The 26,059-nt window shown below is 42.1% G+C and overlaps 1 protein-coding gene across 1 annotated transcript in view; it reads left to right on the plus strand.

Moving 5' to 3' along the window:
- LMNB2 (lamin B2) overlaps positions 1 to 26,059 on the plus strand; it is a 30,461-nt gene that overhangs the window by 3,240 nt on the left and 1,162 nt on the right. The window contains exons 2-11 of the mRNA XM_044658608.1: positions 9,808 to 9,944; positions 15,662 to 15,818; positions 16,605 to 16,730; positions 17,788 to 17,958; positions 18,429 to 18,554; positions 20,247 to 20,467; positions 21,973 to 22,264; positions 23,266 to 23,373; positions 24,644 to 24,763; positions 25,314 to 25,421. Coding sequence (XP_044514543.1) covers positions 9,808 to 9,944; positions 15,662 to 15,818; positions 16,605 to 16,730; positions 17,788 to 17,958; positions 18,429 to 18,554; positions 20,247 to 20,467; positions 21,973 to 22,264; positions 23,266 to 23,373; positions 24,644 to 24,763; positions 25,314 to 25,421 — 1,566 coding nt within the window. The remainder of the gene's footprint in view (positions 1 to 9,807; positions 9,945 to 15,661; positions 15,819 to 16,604; positions 16,731 to 17,787; positions 17,959 to 18,428; positions 18,555 to 20,246; positions 20,468 to 21,972; positions 22,265 to 23,265; positions 23,374 to 24,643; positions 24,764 to 25,313; positions 25,422 to 26,059) is intronic.

Raw genomic sequence — 26,059 nt, forward strand, 5'->3', positions numbered from 1 at the left:
GCGGCCCGGGAGCGCGTGGGAAGGGGAGTGGGCCGAGAGTGGGGGAGGGGTGGGGGAGCAGCCCTGTAGGGTCCGGGTAGTAACCACGCTTGAGATGGAGGCAGTAATCGGGGGAAGGGGGAGCTGACCGAGGTAGGGCTCCTGGGGAGGAAGTGGTTGGTAACCACTAACTAGCGAGATTCACTGGCGTGTCTTCCCCCCTCCACCCCCAGCGTGGAACCCCCGCTAGCACGAAGGAACTCTATACTTTTGGCACTCCACCCTTCCGCCCCCTTCCCAGTTCTGTTAGGGACGGGCTGTGGGGAGGTTGAAAGAGAGGACCCTATGGGAGGGGCCTTTGGGCGGGGTGGGGGGAGTCTGAGGAATTCTTCCTGGGGGGAGGGAATAAAAGGATTCTAGCTCCTGGGGTCTGAGACTAGTTAGGGATGCTGTTTTGGGAGGTCGAGGATCCCCTTTGGGGGAAGGGCAATTTCCTTTTAGGGGAGGAATCCCCTGGAGGCTGGCCTGAAGCATCTCCCTTAGGGAAGGGAAAACCTCTACGGGTACCCTTGGACGCATATCGGTTGAAGGAGGTGTGCCTGGGAGAAGAGCTAAGGGGTTCTCTCTCGGGAGCTAGGGTCTCCCAGAGAGCGCTGGAGGATGTCCTCCTTGTAGTATTTCATTCTTGACCTGAGTTAAGTGGGAGTTTTCCCAAGCAAGCTTGGTTCCCTGCTGGATGGATCAGTGTTCGTTGTAAATGTGAAAAGTACCTGTGGCTGTTCTTAACATTCTGTGAAATTGTTCGTGTCCTCGCGGTGTAAATCCTCTAAAAAAAAAATTGAGGGCTCAATTTTTAAGGTCAGTTTTTGAGGGAAATGTTTGTGGGCTGTGCCAATTACACTGGTGCAGCTTAGGCCTTTCAAAGCTTTTTATAGCCGATATCTTGTACATTCATTTTAAAATGTTAGTGGTTTGGAAGCCCTTGGGAATGATTGAGACCAACTAGGAGGAGGGGAAACAAGCTCCATAAGGGACTAAGTGACTTGCCCAGGGTCACACAACTAGTCAGGACCATAACTCAGGTAATAATAATAAAAAGATGGCATTTTGAAGCACTTTTAAGATTTGCGAAATGTGATATAGATGTTGTTAATCCCATTTTATAGAATAGGAAACTGAGGCAGTCAGGGCTTAAGTGACTTGCTTCAGGGTCACATGTAGAAATTGTCTGAGGTATAATCCCATCATAATTCCCTGTCACTGTGCCACTTAACCTATTTCAGGTCTTTTACTGCTTTGTTTCCTCATCTGTTGAGCTATATGATATATCTCTCAAGAGTAAAAATGGAAGATTCTGAGATTTCACTAGTATAAACCACACTGAATCAAGTGCCAACCAAATGTGCAGTGTTCTGTCTGCTACTTATCCAATAAATGAAGACACGTCTCCCCTCCTTCCCCCACAAAAAGGAGAGGAAATCCTGGGTCATAATAAAATGTAAATCTTGCTTCAGTGACAGTTGTATTTTGAGAGGAAGTATCTACATAGAGTAGTTTTATACTCAAAGTCAAGGGCCTAAATAACATGTTACTAATATTATATAGTGTTACTAAGTGTTAATTATTGCAACAAATTTATTTAACAAATTTCCATCTGTGCTAGGCATAAGGGACACAGAGGCTAATGAGACACTGGCTCAGGGAATTTTAGAGACATCAGGAATGTATCTATAATAAATGACTACCAAGTGTTTTGGGAGGGTTTGTTCAAGAAGGAGTTTACTTACTCTCTGGCCAGAGGGACCAGAGAAGGCCCTTTGGAGGAGGTTGCATTTCCGTTGAGCCTTGAAGGACAAATTAAGACCAGTAGATCAAGATGAGTTAGGAGAGTAGGATATTCTTAAAGAGGCAGGAAGATACTGGACCTTTTATCTGGGCATCTGGAGCTGTCTGGTTTGACTAGGGCAGAGAATGAGGGGAAATGCAACTGTTAAGACTGTAAACTTAGGTATCAGGTTGGTCTTAAAAAAGGTGTCTGTTAAACTGTACCCTCATAGGAGATGAATCTTTCAGGGACTTTTTGAGTAGTAGGAAATTGGCTGATTGGAGACTTAAGAAAAATTACCTCTTGTAGGGGCAGCTAGGTGGCTCTGGATAGAGAGCTAGGCCTGGAGATGAGAGGTTCAAATGTGGCCTCATGACTTCCTGTCCTATCTGTGTGACCCTGGGCAAGCCACTTAACCCCCATTGACTGGCCCTTGCCATTTTTCTGCCTTTGAATCAGTACTTATATTCTAAGACAGAAGATAAGAGGTGTTTTTTTTTTTTAAATAAAAGAAAAATTACCATCTTGTGAAGGAAAGAGATTGAACCAAGAGAATTTGATATTGCCACCTGACTTGAAAACATCACTTATTGCATCCATTTTTCCCAACTATTCTGTTAGGCTGTAAAACCTACAAAGACTCTGGAATTAGAGGTTTACTGGCAGGGTCAATTTATGTCTATTTAAAAATTCAATTCAACATATAGTGTATGTGTATGAAAGGAATTTAATTTGAAGTATGTAAAGTAACAAGTAAAGATTTATTCTCAGAAACTTTAGGCTGTTCTTTCCTACCCTTTTGGGATGCTTTTGTGGCATGAAGGGTAGGAGGAAACTGGAGAAGGGTCAGTTTCGCCTCAGTCTGATGTGCCTGGCATTGTGTCCCAGAGCAGTGTAAACTCATCCGACTGCTGGAGAAGCTAGTTCATCTCAGGGGTAGTGGGGCTGGCAGCATGGAAAGCGATCTCCTGTAGATCTTAATATTAAAGTGGCACGAAAAGGGGCTTCCCTACTATCTCTGCCTCCTTCTCGCCTAACACATTCTCACAGGTCTGATCAGATTTGTAGGCTTTGCTGTGCTGTCTGAACTGAGGGTCTTTAGAAGATGAAATAATGTAACAGTAATAAAGTCAGCTGACATTTAAGTAGAGCTTTACAGTTTGCAAAGCACTTAACCTGCATTATTTCATTTGGTCTTAGAGGAGACTTTTGTGGAGTAGTGAGGGAAAAAGCAAAAAGGTGGGGAGAGTTTTACGGCCAAGTTACTGAATGCCAGGCTAAGGAGATTGACCTCAGTTTTAATTTTTGAGAGAGCTGTATTAAAGGCTTTTCTAGGCTTTTTGTCTCTAGGGCAGCTAGGTGGTGCTGGACCTTGAGTCAGGAAGACTCATCTTGAGTTCAGATTTGGTTTCAGATGCTTACTAGTTGTATATCCTTGGATAAGTCACTTACCTGTTTGCCTCAATTTCCTTATCTGTCAAATGAGCTGGAGAAGGAAATGGCAAATCTTTGTCAAGAAAAGTCTTAATAGACGAGACTCTAGAAAAGTCTTGGGATCTTCCCCCAGGTAGGATTTGGGGGTGGTAAGAGTGTGGCTGTAAGGGTGTAAACTCCCTAGTGGCAAGTACTTTTGTATATTGTATTTGTTTTATATTCCTTAAATCATTCAACACAGCCTAGGAGTCTACTGGTAGATTAAGATTAACATCCAGTTGTTGTTGATTATAAATATCTGATAGCTGAGAGTAGGGAAAGGACCAGGTGAAGGAGGTGTGTTAATAAATGTTTGTATGAATGGTCAGGCAAGACCTCTTAAAGGAAGTGGGACTGGAGTTTGATTTCTCTTCTTTGGTTTTCTGGTGAGTTGAACATAATCTGTATACCAGGGTGATAATTGGTCAGACTGAGCAATCTTTGGTCTTTCCTCCCCTGGGGGAAGGGGGAGGTATGTGTATTTTAGCTGTCAGTGAATGTTTGTGTGGCCCTTGGCACACGCATGTGGCAACATGTTTCCTGAGGGTTCCTCATACCTGTTTGCCGTAGTCATGCATTCAAATAAAAACAGTTTACCTTTTGTCAGTAGTGTATTTTAGTGCCCCCTGGAGCATTCTTCGTGAAAATTATATTTGTGTGGAAAAAGAGGAGGGTGTTTGGTTAGAAAAATACCTACTTGTACATGAAATTTGAATAAGCGGATTAAAGAGAATTTTGGCAAGTCATCTGACCTACTTGAGGCATTGTAGATGCCTGGGAGATGGTCTGGCTTTTAGTTGCCACTCACTACATGGGTCACATCATTGCTCTGGGTTTCAGTTTCCCTATTTGTAAAGTGATAGCAGTTGGACTAGATAGCCATAATGTGTCTTTCAGCTCTGGCTGTGATTTTTTTGTTATTTATGAATTGAATATTTGGTAATATATTTGAGAACTTTTTAGAAGTATAAAAACTGTAAATATAACCTATTTATTGATTTCTTCCATTTGACTTCATCTTTTTACCTTAGTTCTATGGAGTTGAAAAATAGTCTCCATGGTCTTTTTTTTTTTTTTTTTTAAACCCTTACCTTCCGTCTTGGAGTCAATACTGTGTATTGGCTCCAAGGCGGAAGAGTGGTAAGGGTAGGCAATGGGGGTCAAGTGACTTGCCCGGGGTCACACAGCTGGGAAGTGTCTGAGGCCAGATTTGTCTCCATGGTCTTTGTTTGCAGTATATTACCAGAAACTCACATTTTTGTAATGCTTTCAGAGTGCTCATCATCTTTCACTTAAGCCACCTAGGCAACCCTGCAAGGGAGTTGATTATTGGCTCCACATGACAGATATAGGCAAATCATCCCACAGAATGAAAATGGTTTAACTCACACCAACAGTGCTTGAGCCCTTTCTAGAACCTAGGTTACATGATCATAGAGTTTAGAGCTAGATCAGTCATTTTGTCTATTGCTTCCAAAGCTAATTTGACCTGTGGAACATTTTTGATTTTGAAATAATTGAGAGAAGCTGATTTTGTCTTCTCTTCAGCACCTAGAAGTGCCTTGTCATCAGGGGTGTTTAGTACATGTTTGGATTGAATGGGATAAATGCTGGAGTTACTGGATCAGTCAGTAAGCATTTACTACACACCTCCTAAGTTCCAGACATTGTGCTAAGCACTAGGAATAAAAAAAAGTAAAAGTCTCTTTTCTCAAAGAGCTTAGAGCTCATGATATAATAGGAGGGCACCTCTCCACTAGAGAGAATGGGCATATGTACAGGTAGGTACAGAATAGATACAAGGTAGCTGTGGGAGAGAAGGCACTAGCAGCCGAGGGATCTGGAAAGATTTATAAAAGTTGATACTTGAGATGGAGTCTTAAAGGAAATGAGAGATGGCAGAGAGGTGTCAGTGAGAAGAGAGTACATTCCAGATGTGACAGGATAAAATTCTGGAGATGGATGTATCTGGTTTAAACAGCAGTTTGGCCATCAGGGGTAGAAGATATGGCAGGGGGAATCAGATTCAAGAAGACTTGGAAAGGGAGGAAGAGGCAAAGTTATGAAGAGTTTTGCATACCAAATAGAGAAATTTAAGTTTCATCCTATAAGTAATAGGGAGCATGGTCAGAGCTCTGTTTTAGCATTGATGGGGAAGATAGAGTTAGATGGGTAAATAAGGAAGCTGTGGCCAGGCAAGAAGTGATGAGAACTGAACTAGATTGGTGTTTGGGTGAGTAGAAAGAAGGGAATGTGTGTGAGATATTGTGGAGGTAGAAACAATAAGTTTCAGCAACTGATTGGATATGTGAAATGAGTGAGAGTGGAGTTGAGAATGACAGCCAAGGCTGAGAACTTGAGTGACTGAAAGGACTGGCGTGCCCTTATCAGTATTTAATTTGGTCATGTGGAGTTTAAGTTGCTTACAGAATATCCATTTGGAAATGATGAATATGCAATTTATGTAGAACTGTCTTTTAGGAAAGAAATGAGGACTAGATCAAGTCAACAAACATTTATCAAGCACCTGCTCTGTGCCAGGCACTATGCTAAACTCTGGGGATAGAAAGGCAAAAGACAATGACTAATGGAGGAAACAACATGCAAACAACTTTGTACAAATGAGCTACATAGAGGACAATCAGAATTTCAGGGAGACAGCATCATTGAGGAAGCCCTGGGAAGGCTTTCTATGGAAGGTAAGATCTTAGCTAAGACTTGAAGGAAGCCAGGAAAGGAGGAAGATGGAGATGCAGACGAGGAAGGGAGAGCATGGGGTACAACAGCCAGGGAAAATGCCAGGAAGCAGCAGAAGGTCAGTATCACCGGATTGTAGAGTTTGTGGAGAGGAGTAAAAAGAGAGAAAAGGTAGGAAGGGGCCAGTTGTAAAGAGGTTTAAAAGCTAAACTGGATTTTACGTTTGATCTAGTAAGAGGTAATAAGAAGATCCTGGGTTTATTGAATAGGGGGTGCGCTGGTCTGACCTGCGCTGTCAGTTTACATCTGGGAATCATCTGAACCTGTGGAATGAGGAAACCTCTACCCATGCAGGTCAGCACCTTCTTGGCAATTCCGAATCTTGGAGAGTTGCCTAGAACACTGGGAGGTTAAGTGATTTACCCAGATCTTACAGTTAGTGTGTATCAGAGGTCGGGCTTTAGTCATTTTTGCTTTCAAGATTAGCTCACTTTCCACCACCTTGATTTTACTTAAAAAAAAAATCAGCATACAATAATAATTCCTGACCTCATCTTTTTTTAAAAACCCATACCTCGTCTGAATTGATACTCATGTGGGTTCCAAGACAGATGAGTAGTAAGAGCGAGGCAATTGGGGTTAAGTGACTTGCCCGTGGTCACCCAACTATGATGTGTCTGAGGCAGTATTTGAACATAAGGACCTCTTGTCTCCAGACCTGGCTCTATCCACTGAGCCACTTAGCCGTGCCTTGATCCCTTCTTAATTTCATGTTTAATATTTGAGGGGAAATTGTTCTGGCATTAACATCTTTTATCAGTCATCATGCATTTATTAAATGCTTACTATGTGCCTAGCACTAGAGATATAAAGAAAGGTATAAGCACCAAAACAATCCCTGCCTCAGAGGGTTTATATTCCTAAAGGAAGGCCAACCAACAAAGAACCTTACTCATAGTTGTGCAGGACACAATTTGAGAAGAGACTACATGGTTCAACCCTTTAATTTCATAGTAGGGAAGGAACATGCCTGTGCCAAACTGTGAGGTTGTGGCAGGAATTCCTCTAAAATTTTTTTCCTTTTCAATACCACCTTCCAAGGAAGAGACTCCTGCCCCATGCCACCCATGTGGCTGTTTTTAACCTAGGGTAATACATTCAGTCACCAAAAGATGTGGGCACCTGTCTGTTCTGGGTAGAGGTTTATCTGCACTAGGTAGGGTGGAGGAATGGAAAGCATTAGGCTTGAGGTCCTGTTAAACTCACAGGATATATAGCAGAAGCAGGCCCAGGTTTTGGGGGATCTTTTGGGAGTTTGGCGTTAACTACTTTTTTGTCCTTTCTAAGGAATGGAAAGGGAGGGCTCAGTTTATATCTGACCCACTGTTACCATCCTTGGAAAATCACTTGATGTGTAAGCTGCTTGCTTGTCTCTCCAAATATGTTAGACCTGGGGATGTGGCTTACATATTTTGGTGGGCACAGCTGGGTTGAATCAGCTAGTTTTCTTATCTTCCTGGGAGGATGAACTAGTCAAAAAACCGACCTCATTGTAGGGTTTTTGCAGTTTGCAGAGGACTTTCTATTATTCTCACAAAGTCCCTCATGTACAAGGGGATACGATGCTAAGATGGAAAGGGACTTGGTGTAATGTTGGAAAGCTGATCTGAACCCAGGTCTCTTGATGAAAAGTTTGGTGTGCTTCTACTAAGCTAGGCAACCATTTTAAAAATGAGGAAACTCAGTCTTGGGAGAAGTTTCTCAATTTGTTTAGTCATGACTTATGCCCAGGGTATTGACCCAAAGGCCTTGCCACGATCCTGTTGACTGGCCCCTACTGGGAAGAGATCCACATGACCTAGGTCTTGGTTGAGGTCAATTTGCTGGCCTCTGGACCTTCCGCTACCCAGAACTAAGATAGTTTGGTCAGTTCATTCTCCAAGTGCATCCTCTCCAGTTGTGTAGTAAACATGCCTATTCTCTCAAGCTTTCCTTTCATGTCTTTATTTAACTGGTGCTTGTTGAATCCTGACTAGAAACTTGGCTTTTAGAGAGATCCTGGGGGAAGGGGAAGGAAAGCGGGAGGGAAACACAGTACAAAAGATACAGAAGACCAGGAGAGATGTTGTCCTTCAGGAGGTCATAGCCTTCATTGCGAGACCAGCAATGGCAGCACATGTACAGGACCACTATACTTGGGCAATACCATTTTGGGCTATAAGTGTAGATCAGGAGCAGGGAGATGACTAGCTAAAGCTTCAAATGGACTCGGGGACTTAATGATCCTGTGCCACAGACCAAGTTTTCCTTTACCTTCTCTATGAGACTGTCCTGTGTGCAGGCTCTGTGACTAGTTTGTGAGATGGTTCTGTTTTTAAAATGTATCACTTTCTCAACTCAACTCAAGCCTGTATTGGCACAGCCTTCTATTTACAGGGCCTGGGACTTAAGTTGTATGCAAAGATCAATTTGGGGAGATGCCTGTCCTCATGGAACTCATAGTGGGGGAGATAAGACAGATTGGATATCATGTTTCACAAGAGTTAAAAAGCTTAAAACTGTATGGATACCTTGCCTGCATGTGTGTAAGGCATAGATACACTATACTATGGGCCCTGGAGTCAAGAAGACAGGAGTTCAAATCTTGCCTCAGATATTTACGATAGTATGATCCTGGGGAATTTATTTTAATTTCTATTTACCTTGGTTTTTTCATCTTCAAAATGGGAATTATAATAGCACCTACCTCCAAGAGCTGTTATGAGGATGAAAAGAGGTAATATATATATATTTTTAAAATTTTTAAACATTTATTAATATTCATTTTTAACATGGTTACATGTAATATATTTAAATAATTTTTAAAAATCAATTACATGTAATAACAAATTTCCACACTAGTTTTCCCAAGTTATATGATGGAACTCATCTTCCCTCATTTCCCTTCCCTTCCCCATTCCAGAGCTGGTGGAACATTCAATCTGGGTTATACATGTATTATGCAAAACATTTCCATATTGTTCATTTTTGTGAATAATCTTATAAAATCAAAACCCTAAAACATAAACCCAAATAAGCAATTGAAAAATCATATGCTTTCATCTGCATTCTAATAGGTAATATTAGTAAAGTGTTTTGCAAAACCTAAAAGCACAATTTAAATACTAGCTATCAGTAACAAAACACACAGACACATACACGCATATATATTCATGTACATGTTCATGTATATACAGATACACTGAGGACCTTTTTACCATAACCTAGAATGTGCTGTCCTTTAAAACTATTAAAGTCTCATCCTTATAAAAGAACAATTTAGTGAAGCAAAACAAATGAACATATTGTGTCTGATAATGCAAACTTCCTTTTGCATGCCTGTAGCCTCCTCCTTCCCTGAGGAGAGGAGAGAAGTGGCTTCTTTTAAGTCACCCTCTCCAGCAATGGGCAGGAGCTGCCTTGAGCACACACTTGCTATTCTGTTGGTCACCATTTAAACTATTAGGTACCTAAATGGATGTCCTGGCTTTCTGGGAGGTTACAGGTCCTGAGAACAGACAACATGTGTGTCTATGTTAAATACTGAGAGAAAATAGGGGACATTTTGGATTTACCACTGGGTTTCTGAGGTTGCATTGATTATTTGGGTTGGAAGTTCTGAAGAAGGCAGCTTTGTAGCAGAAGAGGGACTTCATGAGCTTCCTTCAAGGATGATTTGCATAATGAGGTACTCTCTTCTCAGACATGGGAGCTTACTTTTCTTGCTTCTCTTTCTCCTCAGAGGCATCTTCTGTGTGCTTTCTGTTTAGAATTTCTTCCTTTCCTTCTTCCAGGTAAGCGGAATCAAGGTTCTCTATGAGTCCGAGTTGGCCGATGCCCGGAGAGTCCTGGATGAGACTGCTAGGGAAAGAGCCAAGCTTCAGATTGAAATAGGAAAATTAAGAGCTGAACTTGACGAGGTCAATAAAAAGTAAGTGGTTTTGACTTGGTATAATTTAGGTCTAATTAAAGCAACCACAGTGCTGACAGGCCTGCCATGGCAAGAAACCATCTGGTCTACTTAACTCTGTGGGAGGAATTCACATTCATTCTAGCAGCCTATGGCTTCGTTTATATAGGTGGGCCTCATGTTAAGAAGATCCATGCTTAGAAAACAGATAAATTAAAGGGTGGAGGGCAGTTCATAAGAGTAGATTTTCAAGAGTTGATTGAGTTCTGCCATAACATGACAGATGTCTTCCCAAAAAGTACCCTGCTTTGCAAAATCATGCAATAAAAACCACAGAGCTCATGGGGAAATGAGGCTGGGGCAGTATGCCCAAAAACTTCGACACAAGAATAAGTAGGACCCTAATTTAAACGATGACAATACAGTTTTATGTACATTAGACGGTTAAGAATATAGAAACGCTACAATGAAGAGTGGTCTGTGTTTAGCCTCTCTGACATCCCCCCCTCCCCTCCCAGCAAGTTGTCAGGAGGCTGTGGCAGGTTTGGGTGGTGTGGACCCATTCTGCTCTTCTCATAGCTCCTTGTGTGTCTGGACAGAAAATATACAGTGGCGCCTTACCTTGACAAAGGCCTGAAGTGAGTGTTGTCAGAGAGTTGCAGCTTGTGAATCATTGTGAGATGCTGCAGTTCTCTGCTGTTTCTGAGAAAGAAATAGTGCAGAAGAAAACTTGTGTTCTGCTCAGAATGTTCCCTAATAACATTTGAGTTGGAACAAACGTGCTTTTTGAAAAAACGTGGTAGGGCAGAACTGACTACTTGAGTGGAGGATGTGTCTTGTTACTTAACACAAAGCAGGGTCTACTCTGCTTGAGTTCACCTATGAAAACTATTAATATGTAAAAAGCCAAGCACTCAAATTTTCTTAAATGCTTTTGGGGGGCAAGAGAGCAAGTTTTCCTTTCTCCCCATATATTAGGCTTAATTTCTTTAGCCTGGTAATTTTCAGTCTTTCCTAGTTACATTTATTAAGTCATCTTTGAATGACTCCTGGTGAGTGGAGGTGATATTTCCTTCTTTAGACTTTGCTAGGGGAGTAAAAACTTTGCCTGGACCTCCCACACTTAACCTAGATACATAGCAGGGAACAGAGGACACGAGTCTTAAACTGGTTCATCACATGATGGCTGGTTGCTAGCAAGAATTGAGTGTATATAAAACTGCCTACTATGATCTGAAGGGGCTTGGAATCTCTAGCAGTGAAGGAATTACAGACCTTCTAAAGTTAAAGGGAATATAGGGTAGTTATGAGCTAGTAAACATAGTGGTAGTGCTTTTAACAATTCCATCCAGCATCATAGTGACTTTTCTTTGTTCAGGGCAGTGAGTCAGAGACAGAAAATACAAAGGGAAAACCAAAGGAACTCAGCGTGGGCACTCGTGTAGTATTGGTATAGTACAAAGAAGTTTGAGGGAGGAGGACACACTAAGCAATGAGGAAAATGAAGGATCAATCACCATTGGTTGTTAAAAGAAAATGGAAGCTTAAAGGAGGAGGTGAAAATTGAGTTGTCTGGAAGGAAGACTAGGTTTCTAAGACAAATGAAGTATTTCCTTGTGGAACAGCTTGTATTGGCCTCCAGAGAGAGGTAGAAGATGGAGTTAGGAGTCATCTTTCTATTGGGCCAGAAATCTTGTCCAAAAACCTTATCCCATCCACAGACAAGCAGACCCCTCTTCTCTCATCTTCACATCCAAATTCCTAGGCCTTCTAAAGGGAGGAAATGGAAGCTTGATCAACCATCCAGGGTGAACCATTGTCTGGCTCTTGGAGATCCTCTAAACATTGAAAATCTAGCTCAGTTTCCTCATTTTACAAATAAGGAAACAACTGAGTGATAGAGGTAAAGTGAGTTGCCTGTTGAAGGAAAAAATATACAAATACTGTATTCTGGTATTAGTCTGCCAGAAAGTTTTATTTATTATTGAAGGAGAGGTAGAGTCTCCTTTGCCCTTCAATGTGACTCTTTGCCCCAAGATGATTTCAGGTGACATTTGTAGCAATCTTGAACTAGGAAAAGATATATTAAAATGCAGTCTGGGTTCACCTTGCAAAATATGATGAATAAGCAAGTCACCATCCCATTCTTGTGGGCTATTCCTCTCACTTTTGGAGTTAACAAAGGGATGGCCTCTCTTGCATTGATGTCTGAATCCTTTCTCCATGGAGAAGAGTGAATTAGTACTAGATTGTCACTTCTGGAGGGCTGGTAACTATGGGTGGAAAGACTGATTTTGCTTAGATGAGCCCAGGACCAGTTCATTTCAGTGGTAGGGTGGTTGACGTGATTGGAGCTTGGAGACTTGAGTGCAATAATTCACTTTACAGGTGCCTGTATGGAGCCTAAGGCCACACTGGTAATTGGAAGGTTATAAACTAGGAATTGAAAATAGAGCTGTCATTTAAAATCCAGCCTTTTTTGTTCTCTACTATTTTGTCTTATCGGCCTGGCTTATATCCTATAAAACCCCCATGAGATATGAGCAGCCAGAGTCTCTGGTGGACTTCAGGCACCACCTAAACACCAGGGGAAGCTGGGACAGGGTGGTATAACTTTGTTGTGACAACTCTCTGACCCTTCTGTGGGAGAGTGCCTGGCCAGCTCTGTCCCTCCTGACAAGTGCTGCTTATCAAGCTATCAATACTTAGTCTGAGGGCTGGGTGTTTTGGATTGGTAATTCTGCTCTAACTGGGAAGTTACCCTGGGACTCCTTGGAAATCCTTATCTTTTGGGATGTGGGATGTTCATCTGGGCTACCCAGATGTTGTGGGAGAAAATCAAACTTGAGAATAAGAAAAAGACCTGGGTAGGTGTATCTCTAGGCTGAGATGTGTAACCTAGGTGGGACATGTCACTTCACTTTGAGCTTTTTTTTCCTCCTACAAAATATGATAAGCTCTGTTAGCCACGGGACTGAAGGGAAGGGAAGAAAGCACCCCAGCTAGAGGAATGCTCTTTCTAGCTTGTGTGTCCTACAGCTAGCTTCTTGGGATGTTATGGGAAGTTCCTTCCTATATTTTAACATCCTTTTCCTGAGACCCCAATCCCTTCCCCACCTGAGAATCCACCCACTGACCAACAAATCCCCTAGCAGACAGATTCTTCAAGAATACTAGCCCAGGTAGGTCCTGCTTTCAGGCAGACAGGCTTTCTTTTGATCACTTGGGTAGGAAGGCTTTTTTTTTTTTAGGATGCTGATGATAAGTCTAATGAGTTTGCCAAAGCTGCTAAGAGCCTATGAGAGCTGCTGAACTGGACTATCCTTTGATGGGGCATATTGCCTCCTGCTGGTAGGACCTGGGATAGGCCTCTTTGGGTCTATGCAACATTAGCATCACTCACAAATATAGTGGGCCTTAGGGCTCCAAACCCTTTGTGTTCTTTGAGTGTTGTCTTGGGTGCACTAGATGATCTGTGAGTTCCCAATAGGGGCCAGGCCTCTCCTGTAGGGTACCAGATTCACCTTGGACCCCCTCCAGTGATTAGTTAAGCTACTTATACCATTCCCATGGGTGGGGAGACCAGCTGATGGAATGATGAGAGGCTAGAGCTGATTAAGGAGGTTCTGTGAAAGGGAGCCCTTCCTTACCAGTAGGCTTTCTTGGTAGGAAACCTGTTGGGTTCAGTGTGAAAGCTGAATGTGGCCAGCATTATATAATTGGTTAGGCTTGGAATTGGGCCCCTTTTCTTTTCTATCCCAGGCATCTTAAAACACCACTGGGTTGGGATAGAGACAGACAGAGGCTCAAATCACAAGGACTTCAGGTGATGCCATCTATGATACAGGGAGGGTAGAGAACGGGCTGAGATCATCTAGTTCAAAAGAATCCAAGAAAACATTGAAGACAAGAGGGGAAAGGACTTATATAAGGCCACAGATTTTGTAAGGAATGGAGCTTATTGGAGGTTTTCTTCTCAGTCTTCCTTAGAAGTTCTCTTAGGAGACTGTTGGGTCATGTTTTCTCTGCAAACTTCTCATTGCTTGAAGGGAGGGCTAGGGATGTTTTGTTGACTCTTGCCTTAGCTGAAATGACCAATAAGAACTTGCCTTTAGTCATTTGTAATACGCCCATTTGGAGAGGCTCAAGAAAAGCCTGTCAAAAAAAGTACTTAGTAATTGGCTTAAAGAGAACAAAATAGGGGACAACTAGATGGTTCATTGGATTGAGAGCCAGGCCTAGAGATGAGAGGTTCTGGGTTGAAATCTGATCTGACAGTTTCTGATCTTAAGTCACTTAACCTGCATTGTCTAGTCTATGCTACTCTTGGAACAAATACACAATATTGATTCCAAGAAGGAAGATTAAAAAAAAAATAGAGCAAATTAAATATATGATCATGATGAACACTTTCAATTGGGTATTTCCTAAAATCTTCATTTTTTTTCTCAATCTTCATTGCCTTTTATGTGGTTCTAAGCCCAAAGTTTTTTTTTTAATAGTTATTATTTTTATTTACTTTTTAAATAGAATTTATTCCCAGGTTTCTCAGCCCCTCTGTCCTTTCCCATATCATGGAAGGCATCACCTGACAAAAAGATGTATATGTCTTTTATGTTTTTATTTATCAGTTCTTTGGAGATGGATATTCACAAGTTATTCTTCAAATGTTAAATCTGTGATGGTCTGCTTGATTTCTATGAGAACTGGATACACCTACGTGAACTGATGTGAAGTGAAATAAGCAGAACTAGGAGAACATTGTATACAGTAACTGAAACACTGTGGGACAATGAAATGTAATAGACTTTGCTACTAAAAGCAAATGCAATGATCCAGGACACCTCTGAGGGACTTATGAGAAAGAATGCTCTCCACATCTAGAGAAAGAACTGTGGGAGTAGAAATCCAGAAGAAAGCATGTGATTTGTCACTTGTTTATATGGGTGTATGATTTGACATTTTGGTTTTAAAATATTACTCTTTTACAGAAATGAACAATGTGGAAATAGGTTTTGAGGGATAATATATATGTATAACCCAGTGAAATTGCTTTTCAACTCCAGGAGGGGAGAGGGAAGAGGAAAGAGGGGGAGGGAGACAACAAGAATCATGTAACTATGGGGGAAAATTTTTTTAAAACAAACATTAATTCTGTAGCTCTATATGTTTTCTTGGTCTTGTTTTGCTCTTTACTATTTCATATGGGTCTTTACAAGCTTTTTAAAAAATAACTCATTTTTTGTTGTGGTATGACTTTTTTTTAACCTCAAGAGAAATTTATGTATTGAAACTTAATGTTTTTAGATTGGCCAAACAACTTTAAAAATTAGTTTAATTTCTTTTTATATAAAAGTGCAGAGAGGGGAAGTGATTGGTTGGCCCACAGTGGGAGAGCTAGGACTAGGCCCTGGGACTTTGAACTCTCAACTCCCAACTAAGTCTGTTGACCCAGGTGCCCATCAGGCTACCAGTGATAGGTGAACTATTCCCTGTGGGCCAGATCCAGGTCTTAGTTTGCCCATCACTGCCTTAAGCAATTCTCTAATCACTATGCCCCCACATCCAGATATAGTGGTTAGGGAATTGCTTAAGGCAATGATGGGCAAACTACAACCTGGATCTGGCCCTCGGGGGAATAGTTTGCCCATCGCTGGGCTAGACCTCAAGTCTAGCTATGAAATCTTTGACTGTTTCTCCTTTATGTACTCATCCAAGCATTTTTGCTTGAATTTCAGCTGTAAGAAGAAGGATGGAGACCTGTCTGTTGCCCAGGGCCGTGTAAAGGACCTTGAGTCCTTGTTCCATCGGAGTGAGGCTGAGCTTTCAGCTGCTCTGAGTGATAAACGGAATCTGGAAAATGATGTTGCTGAACTCCGGGCCCAACTTGCTAAGGTATGAGCTTCAGCCTACTTGTGGGCTGGTGGGTTTGGGGTCCTGAGCATAGCAGCAGTTCTTCCCCTAGAATAGCCCTGGCCACTGGTGGCAGTGTTCTGGGCCTCTCTTTTCCACTCCTTCTACCTCTTGTCATTAAATCTTAAATCTCCCTTCCCTATTGAGGGATCATCAGGTGAGGTTGGAGGGCCCTTCATGAGTAGCCCCGTTTTGGATTCCAGGCAGCCTCATTGGTGAGAAGGAAGTGTGAGTAGTTGGAACTACAAGCTTGTGTTGTTTTTCCAGGGCTGGGCAAATGATTTGGGGGGTGAGACAATTCTAAGTGCAAAGCCAGAGTATAAGCTCCATGACTTTAGCCATGTGGAAATGCCATGGACTTAGTCCTACTTGCATTTAATTGCCTTGAAACCCTAACAACCCACATTAATGGAATTCTCTCCATTCACTGAGAACTTAACATCCTAATTTAACTCTTAACCCACAAAGTTGGTGGTTCTAGATGTTCTTGTCTCCATGTACAAATGAGGAAACAGAGGTAGAAAGATTTTCTTATGGTCACATAGGTAGTAAGTGTAAATCAGGGATTCCAACTCATTTCTCTTGACTCATCACTAAGGGTTCTTTTCAAGATATTACCCTAAGGTCTGTTTGTTCTCTCACCTGGCCTGGGAATTACCATTGTCTCCACCATTCAGACACAAGTGCCCCAGGGAGGCTTGGGGTTAGTGGGAGGGCTGGCGTGAGAGGAAGGCACCTGATCATGTTGGTTTTAACCCTCAATATTAGGCAGAAGATGGTCATGCTGTGGCGAAAAAGCAGTTGGAAAAGGAGACGCTAATGCGGGTAGACTTGGAGAATCGCTACCAGAGTTTGCAGGAAGAGCTCGACTTCCGGAAGAACATATTTGAAGAGGTATTCTTAGACCTCCTATCCTGTTTTGAAGAAAGGATCCACATGAGGGGTGGTGTGGTATGGAGAATTTAGTTCCTGAATGGACATCTTGGGCCTTTTCCACCTTCTCCTTTCACACTCTAGTGACTAAACTGGCTCTCAATAGAATTGTGATTGAGTCAGAGACTTCTTGCTAGCCTTTATTGATCCTCCATGATCCCTAAGTTGCCTTTTGAATGCTTCTGTTTCCTTGAGGTGGTTGGCTGCCTTCATGTGTCCTTCCCCACCCTATCAAGACACTCCTAAGATCTTCAGAAATGAGGGAATATGGAAAATGAAAGAAAAATATCTGGAAAAGTGACCCTTTATAGCTCTAAGTTTTTAAAAAATTGTTTAATTCTGATCAGATCAGTTATGGATCATTTAGTTACTAGCTTTCTAAGATTACTCCTATCTTAAAGGGATAGCTTGTTTTAACCCAAAGAAATTTAAGATGGTGAGAATTCTGTAAGGGGGTATTCCTGGTTTATGGATCTCTTGAGGCAGGCCTGTGTTGTGCCTGCCCAGAGACCTTTTTGTGGGAGAGTATCACTGTGGGTTTGCAGAAGTAATGGAAACCTCCTTTCCTGTAGAGAAATTTGCCCATTTGGTATGTGGGCATTACTCAGTTGGAGTCAAGATCTGGCTGTTTTAACATTAACTAATTTAGCATTAGCACCTGGCACTTGGCATTTTGTATACATTAAGTATCTAATCTTTGTTGAGTGAATGAAAAAAGAAATCCAAAATTGTGTCCAGTGGGGCACAACTAGGAAAATGGCAACTTTGCCTTTCCAAGCGAATAAGGGCAGTTCTGTGGCCTTTAATTGTCAGTTACTTGAAAGACTTCCCATTTTCTTCTCTCTTCTTTGCTGTTCACATCTGTGATAAAATAAGGACTCTTATTAGGAAGTCGGTCAGCTCAGCTCATTGCTACTTAGAATAGAAAGCTATAGCAAAGAAGCTTCCAGCTGTCTTCCTTTCAGCTGAGGAATATACAAGTACTTTTCAGTAATTCTTCTTTTCTCTCTCTGGCTAGGAAGTACGAGAGACTCGGAAAAGCCATGAGCGCCGTTTGGTAGAGGTTGATAGCAGCCGTCAGCAGGAATATGAATTCAAGATGGCACAGGCCTTGGAAGACCTTCGTAATCAGCATGATGAGCAAGTGAGGCTCTACAAGTTGGAGCTGGAACAGACATACCAGGCCAAGGTATGAACAAGGGGGCATGCTGTCCAGAATCCGTGCCCTTGAGGTTAGTTCCTGCAGTCAGCCTCAGGGGAGTTCATAGCTTCTCAGTATTCATCCTATTTTATTGAAGTATGCCATCAGGCTAAAATGAGCATCTAGGGGCAGCCTGAGAGATGGATATGTATGTAGGGGCCTGTCTGTTTTGTATTAGTGGTACTGATGGTTCCAAAAGCAGCTTCTGACCTTTCTCATTAACCGAGAGGAGCATAGTCCTGCCTTTGTATCATTGCTCAGCTATCAGCATAGCAAAATCTGTGAGGTTCCATGTCATTGTGTTCTTCAAGGAAGACCATGTCCTGGTATCATGCATAGGAGCCATAGAACAAGGGAATGGGCAGAGATGCTTTTGTGAAGTTCCTACATGGGGAAAAAGTTAGCTTTCCTCTTAGTGTCCTCTGCCCTATTGTAAACTCTTTCCTTCCTTCTTTCAGCTGGAGAATGCCAAACTGTGCTCTGACCAAAATGACAAAGCAGCCAGCGCAGCTCGGGAGGAGCTGAAGGAAGCCAGAATGAGAGTAGAGTCTCTCAGCTATCAGCTCTCTAGCCTCCAGAAACAGGTGACACCTTGGGCTCTTTTGCCTCTTTGATCATTTTCCCTCAGCTTCTATACTGAGACATTTAGATGTTTCATTTTGTCAGCAGGCATTTATACATGTGCAGTCTCTGGTCTTGGAGAACTGTCTGTCCATTTCAGATTGCCAGGCCTTGGGCCCTTTCTGGAAATCATACAGCATTGATTCCTTTTTCCTTCAAATGTAGCTCAAGGAAATTACATATTTCTCTAGCTTCAGTTTCATTAGAATGATTGAGTCACTCATAATTTTGCATTCATAACTTTGACAAAAAAGTACTTTTCTGAAAACATATCATTTTGCATTTTACTCATGAAGAAATTCGGTTTAGGGATATGAAGGGCCTGGCCCAGTCTCCTAATCTATCCATTCAGACATTACTTGAATTGCTCTTCTAGTCCATTCATTCAACAGTTAGCATTTACCTAGTATATACAGTTCCTGGAGGACAGGCTGGCTTAGATTAGATGCAGACCCTGCCCCCATGGAATTCCTAGGCTGGTAGGAAACAACACTCAAATACATACACATATACAGTGTTGTATAGCGATATTGCTCCATAGTGAGATGTAAAGACTGTGGGAGGCCCGAAGAATGCTTGGAGGCCAGAGGTTCTTAAGATGTTTGGTCTCAGGGTCCTTTTACTGTATTAGAATTCAAAACTCATATTTTAAAAAAATACTCATTACATGCTAACAAAAAAAATGCCTTTTCCAAAAAAAAATTGTGAGAAGAGGTACATTATTTTATATGTTTTTGTAGATCTCATTAATATGTGACTTAATTGAAGATGTCTGGATTCTCATAACTCCTTTGTTCAGTCTGTTGCTTAGCATGATGCCTAGCACAGAGGAGGCACTAATCCAATGTTTATTGGCTATTGTGATGGGGTTTTTTGTTTGTTTTTAGTTGCAGTATGTGAGGAAAATCCAACTTCACACAAATATGTAGTTGAAAAGGGAAGTGTGGGTTTTATAGTCAATAGCATCTATGAAACTGTTTTTACCTGATGACCCTCTGAGAAGGCCTTATGGAACCCTTGGGCCCATAGATCAAATTTTTGGAAGTACTGCTCTAGGAGCATAGAATAAGGACACCAAGGGAGGAAGGTATCATGTTGCCTGAGGAGGGTGTGTTAAACCAGAAGGCCTTGGAGGGGATCCTGTGAAGTAAGGCCAGGAAGTATGGTAGAACGTTGTAGAGGACCCTGATTGCTAGGCAGAGGGTTTCAAGTTTATTGAGTATCCTGGGAGGAGCTGAGCCCTGGTGATTTTTTTAATAGGATTTCTTCTTTGCATGAAAAATAGTGTTTTGGCAGTGACATGAATAGCAGAAAGGGTGAAGGGAGAGTGATAATACAGAGAGAGGTCATGGAAGTAGATGGAGGGGCAGGGATGAGGGAAAGTTTGGATCTGTGAAGTTAGGGAAAAGAGGACTCAAAACAGTAAGGGGTCCCATCCTGTTATTGTGAGTGTGCTTGGCATGGGGCACTTTTTGCCAAAAGAATGTGTCTGCTTTCTCCTCTACCTCTTTGGCTCATGCCTTACCTTTGAGATTAGCTTTTTTTCCCTTGTCCGTTGCCTGTATTTATTGGGTTCTCAGGTTCCTTATACAATATAAAGCATGTGGTTAAAGAGCCCAATCAGTCTCATTAACCACATTTTTGAAACCTTCTAGGCCAGTGCAGCAGAAGATCGAATCCGTGAACTGGAGGAGATATTGGGTGGGGAGCGGGAGAAGTTCCGCAAGATGCTGGATGCCAAGGAACGGGAAATGACTGAGATGAGGGACCAGATGCAGCAGCAGCTGACTGAGTACCAGGAATTGCTTGATGTCAAGCTTGCCTTAGACATGGAAATCAATGCCTATCGGAAACTCTTGGAAGGGGAGGAGGAGAGGTAAGGGAGGGGCTATCTGCCCTCGTGGGTTAAAGAAGGTTTTAGTCTCTAGGAAGTTCTGTTTTTTTTTCAGTGCTCAAAAGAATTATAGTCCAACATTATTGGGAAATATATTTTACAGAAATTTTTCTTGAAGAGACCTGAAGCAGATTCCTTTTTAAGAACTAGGACTAAGTTGCAAAGAACATGAGTCTCAATCTTGGAAAGGGACTCAGAACATCTAGTTCAAGTCATTACTGAGCAGGGCAGTCATTCCCTCTTACAGTATAATCTGATGGGTGGTTACTCTCCCCTTGGAGAGTTTCTATAGAGAAGTCATTACCTTCTGAAATAGTTCATTCCACTTTTGGATGTTTTGGATGACTTTGTTGGGAAATTTTTATTTACATCTAGCTAAAATCTCTCCTTTTTATAACTTCTACTTGTTTTTTTTTTTTGTTTTTTTTTTTTGTTTTTTTTTTTTAAACCTTACCTTCCGTCTTGGAGTCAATACTGTGTATTGGTTCCAAGGCAGAAGAGTGGTCAGGGTAGACAATGGGGTCAAGTGACTTGCCCAGGGTCACACAGCTGGGAAGTGTCTGAGGCTGGATTTGAACCTAGAACCTCCTGCCTCTAGTCCTGGCTGTCAATCCACTGAGCTACCCAAATGCCCCCATAACTTCTATACTTGTTGAAACCTTTTTGGCCTTAGCCCTCTTAAACATGGTAACCCTTCTTATGATTGAAGGGAACGACTAGGCTTTTTTCTTGCATATATAGAATAATAAAGTAACTGAGATAATGAGAATTTGGAGAAAAGGGAAAATGAGATAGTTCTCTTCAGTTTGGCAAAACAGAAAAATCATCAATTTTGGGGGGCACATCTGCCTTTGACTTTCCCAGCTAAATTATTTGGCAAAATGTGGAGTTGTTACATTTTTCTCTTAGTCACATCACTGGTATGTAAAAAATTACAATTGGCAAGTGGAGGGTTTCCCTGTATTGTCTCAGTGGACAAGTCTGCTGGGACTTCATGATGGATCCTTGCTCAATTCATCTTTGAGCTGCCTTGCCAGTTCTCCTGCCTGACTTTTTTTTTTTTTTTTTTCCAAGCACCTAATTATGTTGGGCCTAAAATCCTTTTCCTGGAACAGTTTAGAAAAGGTTTGACTGGTAAAGAGGGAGCCTTGAGATCAGAGTTTGTCTCTTGGCTGTGATTGCAACTCTTCTGAGACTTTGCAAATCAGGAATCTTGGGCTAGCCCTTAGTCTGGATTATTTTAAGTATTCAGAGGTAACACCTATTGCCCTTTCCCCTCCTTGTGGCTCTGCTGAAATACTTTTGGGTCAGTGGTGGCCTGTCTAGCTCAGCCTCTTGTTCCTGATGAGGGCACCCCTGTCTGGGGCAAGGGGGCAGCTCACATGTGGCATGAGAGTTTCAGTTTGGGCACTTGGTCTCTAAAAGGTTTGCCATCACTGCTCTATGACATCCACTCTCCTTGAGCTGGTTTATCTTTGGGTTTGCAGACTGAAACTGTCCCCCAGCCCATCTTCCCGAGTCACCGTGTCCAAAGCTACTTCAAGCAGCAGCAGCAGCAGCACATCTGCCATCCGCTCTTCTCGGAGCAAGAGAAAGCGAGTAGAGCTGGAGGAGCATTCGGGCAGTGGCACCAGTGGCATTGGCACTGGCAGTAGTGCCAGCAGTGCCAGCAGTAGCAGCTTCCAGCTGTCCCAGCAAGCCTCTGCCACAGGGAGCATCAGCATAGAGGAGATTGATTTGGAGGGGAAATTTGTACAGCTCAAGAACAGCTCCGATAAAGTGAGTGTGGTCAGACTCATGCAAATGCTATGAGAGATGGGGGAAGGTCAGGAGCTGCAAATTAGAAAGCAGCTTGGTGGGATGGAACCAGGTAATCTGAGCTTCAAGCCTTCTTTCTGGTATTGCTCATTTATATGACTTCAAACAAATCTTAAAATTGTTCAGTCTTGGTTTCCTCATAGATGTCAAAAAATACGAATAATTTTAACAGTTTTATTTAGTATTAGAGAAATGTCCAAACTGACGGAGTCCTTCCTTGCTCTTGGACATGTTAGCATAGGAATCTTGAATAATGAAAATGTTTTAATATGTTAAACTACAACTTGGGGTTAAGATAGTCATAATTTAATTTCTTCCTCCACCTCAGGAATTGGAAGGAATAATCTCCCAGTGATCAGTGTAGAAAAAGGTCATGGTGGCAAGCTGATATCATCAGGGAATGAGGAAAGCAAGGATCTTAAGAAAAGTCGTACTAGTAGTTCAAACTTCAGTATCCCTTAATTTATTTCCTAAAAAAAAGTACCTTTGGGACATCGAGGTAGCACAATGGGTATATCAATTGCTAGGCCTGGAGACAGGAGATCCTCAGTTCGAATCTGTCCTTGGATACTTCTTAGTTGTGTGGCTCTGAATAAGTCACTCAAACCCAATTGCCAAGCACTTGTTGCTCTTCTGTCTTAGAGATGATACTAGAAGAGAAGGTAAGGGTTAAAAAAAAAAAAAAAAGACCCTTAGTCCTCAATCCATTACTCAGGGTAAGGTAGGTTCAAATCTGGAAAGGCTTTTAGACCAGAGAAATATTATTGAATATTTTCAGTTGAACTGAAAAGGAGGTTTAAAATCATGTCTCTATATGGAGAACAAGACATTCTAGGAAAAGTACTTTGTAAAACATCATGTGTTATAGAATTGTAAATTAGGAACAGCCATGAACGATAGCCAGATAGCTTCTAGAGTGCCGTCTTCTTAGTTGGCTAATTTGGTGCCTTTGTTTTCTCTAGGATCAGTCTCTGGGTAACTGGAGACTAAAGAGACAGATTGGAGATGGTGAGGAAATTGCCTATAAATTTACTCCCAAGTATGTTCTTCGGGCTGGACAAACTGTCACGGTAGGTCAGAAAGAACTGTTGGGGATCATTAGGCTACACCAGGAGAGTGGGGGTCTAGCTCTCCTACAGTCATAGGTGCCAGGAGAACTGCCATTTTTGTAATAGGTAGGATCCTGACTACTCTTAGGCAGGGGACAAGCAACTGTGACCTTTCCTGGTACAACTGCTGGTGCAAATAGGGGTGGTGGGGTGGTGGGGTGGTGTTGTCCTGACAATGTCTCTGACGATTCCTTTATTAAGTAATTAAGGGAAGTCTTCAACCTTTGTTGTGAGAGTTGGAAAGTTGATTTTAGGAAGAGTAAGGGACTTTGACCTGATGAATTGAAGAAACCTGGGCCTTCCTATGCTAGCTGCTGGAAGGGTGTGAAAATCACTGCTCTTTAGGGCTAAAAAAGCAGGGTGTCTGCTGTTCCTGAGTATCCTTACCTGTTGCCTATATCTTTTTTGATTACACAGAGACAACTGAACACCTGGTAGGGTTAGTTGCTGGCTTGGCAATGTGATGTTCATGCATATGAGAGAGACATAGGTGCCAAATTTGATAATCATTAGTAATCTGGTGACTATCTTGAATGACAGGATTGCCTTCTGCATCATTTGCCTTTAAGATAGCATTTCATTTTAAGAACCACATGGGTTGGTGCATGGTATTATGGAGGAACCCAAATTGTTTTTTTATGACTGATTAAAGACCCTTGATTAAAAAAAAAAAAAAAAAAAGATAGTCATGGCTGAGTGACTGAAGTAGACCTCCAGGGAAGGGGAAGGGGAAGCCACAGTCCTTCACCACCCATTAGGCTTTTAGGAAGCATCTGCTGTCACATTACTTATTTTGCTGCCATAGGGCAAACAGTGGATCAGAATCCAGGTAGAAGAACCCTAGAACCAGGGTAAACTAGGTTTGGGCAAAGTGGGAGGTCTAAGCTTCAGGTCAATCATCTGGGATTAAGAGGTGGGCAAGAGATTGAGGAGGTGAAGCAGGAGGAAAATTTCAAGGCCTTAGGGACAAGAATATATTTCAATACGTGAGGTGGTTAGAACTTTCCTTTTTCTTTGGAAGGAAGGAAAGTCTCCTAGCTGGTTGGTCTCTCTGATAAGGTAATTGAAAATATCTTTATTGGAAGTTTGGAAGAAAAGCATCTTTCTTGGAGGGCAAAGACAGGTATCTTCTGTCTGGGAACTTCTTCAGAAATATGGGACACATAGGTTTAGGTGCTCTGGATGTGAGTAACTTGGAACAAGCTCCCACTATGTGTTTTTTTTTTTTCAGATCTGGGCAGCAGATGCGGGTGTGACTCATAGCCCACCATCTGTTCTTGTGTGGAAGAATCAGAGCAGCTGGGGCACTGGAGGAAATTTCCGGACATACCTGGTCAATGCAGATGGAGAGGTATTTTATTTAGGTTTGGTTGAGCTCACAATGGATTTTAGATTCTCTGCCTTTGAATGGGGTCATAGCTCCTTGCTCTCACAGCTCTCACATACTTGTTTTATCTTTCATGTGTTCTTTGGGCCCCCAACTAGTTGTCAGGGCTCAACCAGGATCTCAAAAAATCCACCAAGACTAGTCTTCTCTGTGATAGGAAGAAGCTTTTACTGGTAGCCCTCTGTTCCACATGATCTGGCCTTCCCGTTTCCCCAGGAGGTACCTGATTGGGGGAATTCTGGAGTGGGGAGGCAGGCAAGTGTATGTCCTTGGTGCACAAGACAGAAATCTTTTGATCTACCATCTGCTGGGATCCTACCTCGTTTGATCCTTATAAGATCCTTGTATAGGGATGGTAGGGAATTGAAATCCAGGGAAGATGTTTCCTTACTCAAGGACATAACTTGGTTAAAAACAGAGAACCCCCAACCTCTGGAAAGCAGTGTTAGAAGAGCATGGTCACTCACTCCCTGGTGGATGGCCTGCTCAGAATGGCTCTATGTGCTTTGCCTAGGAAGTGGCAGTGAGAACGGTGACTCAGTCACTGGTTGTGCAGGAGAATGGAGAGGAGGAGGAAGAGGAAGAAGCAGATTTTGGTGAAGAAGATCTTTTCCACCAACAGGTAAATGTCTGTTTTGGTCTTTTAGAGATTTACTCCAAGGATAGGTTTGGGCTTATTCATTGACCTCAGAGCTCATCTGGTCCAGCCTGCCTATTTTATAGAGGATATGGAAACTCCTTGTGTTTTCTACTGTTATAGGGAGAAGTAAGTTTCCCTATAACACTGCCGACATAGACCAACCTGATCTGCCACAAGGTTTTTCTGTTTTTAAAACATCAATGTACCAGATTTTTTGGGAAATAAGAACCAACCTGAGTAGGAGGTCTTAGGCCATTAGTAGTTTGGACAAAGCCAAGTTTAGGGAAAACCCAGAAGGGACCACTGGACCATTTCTATGCATTGTTCTTTAGTCCTTTCTACCTCATTGTAACCCCATGAATCATACTACCCTTTGGGTTTTCTTGGCAAAAGACTTTACCTCATATTGGAAATTGAGGGTGAAGAGATTTCCAGCACATTTCCTTTTATGTTCACTTGCTGTTCCCTAAAACCCACTTTACTCCTTGGGTAATTTAGAAGTCTGAAATAAGCAATAGGAGCTAGATGAGATTAACTTCTAGACAGGTTTCCTAAGAATATCCAACCCCCCAACAATGGGATTACCTATTAGTCTCTAGTGGTTTAGGTGCAGGGGTGTC

The sequence above is a fragment of the Gracilinanus agilis genome, chromosome 1, assembly GCF_016433145.1.
Source record: "Gracilinanus agilis isolate LMUSP501 chromosome 1, AgileGrace, whole genome shotgun sequence".
NCBI classification, from domain to species: Eukaryota; Metazoa; Chordata; class Mammalia; order Didelphimorphia; family Didelphidae; genus Gracilinanus; species Gracilinanus agilis.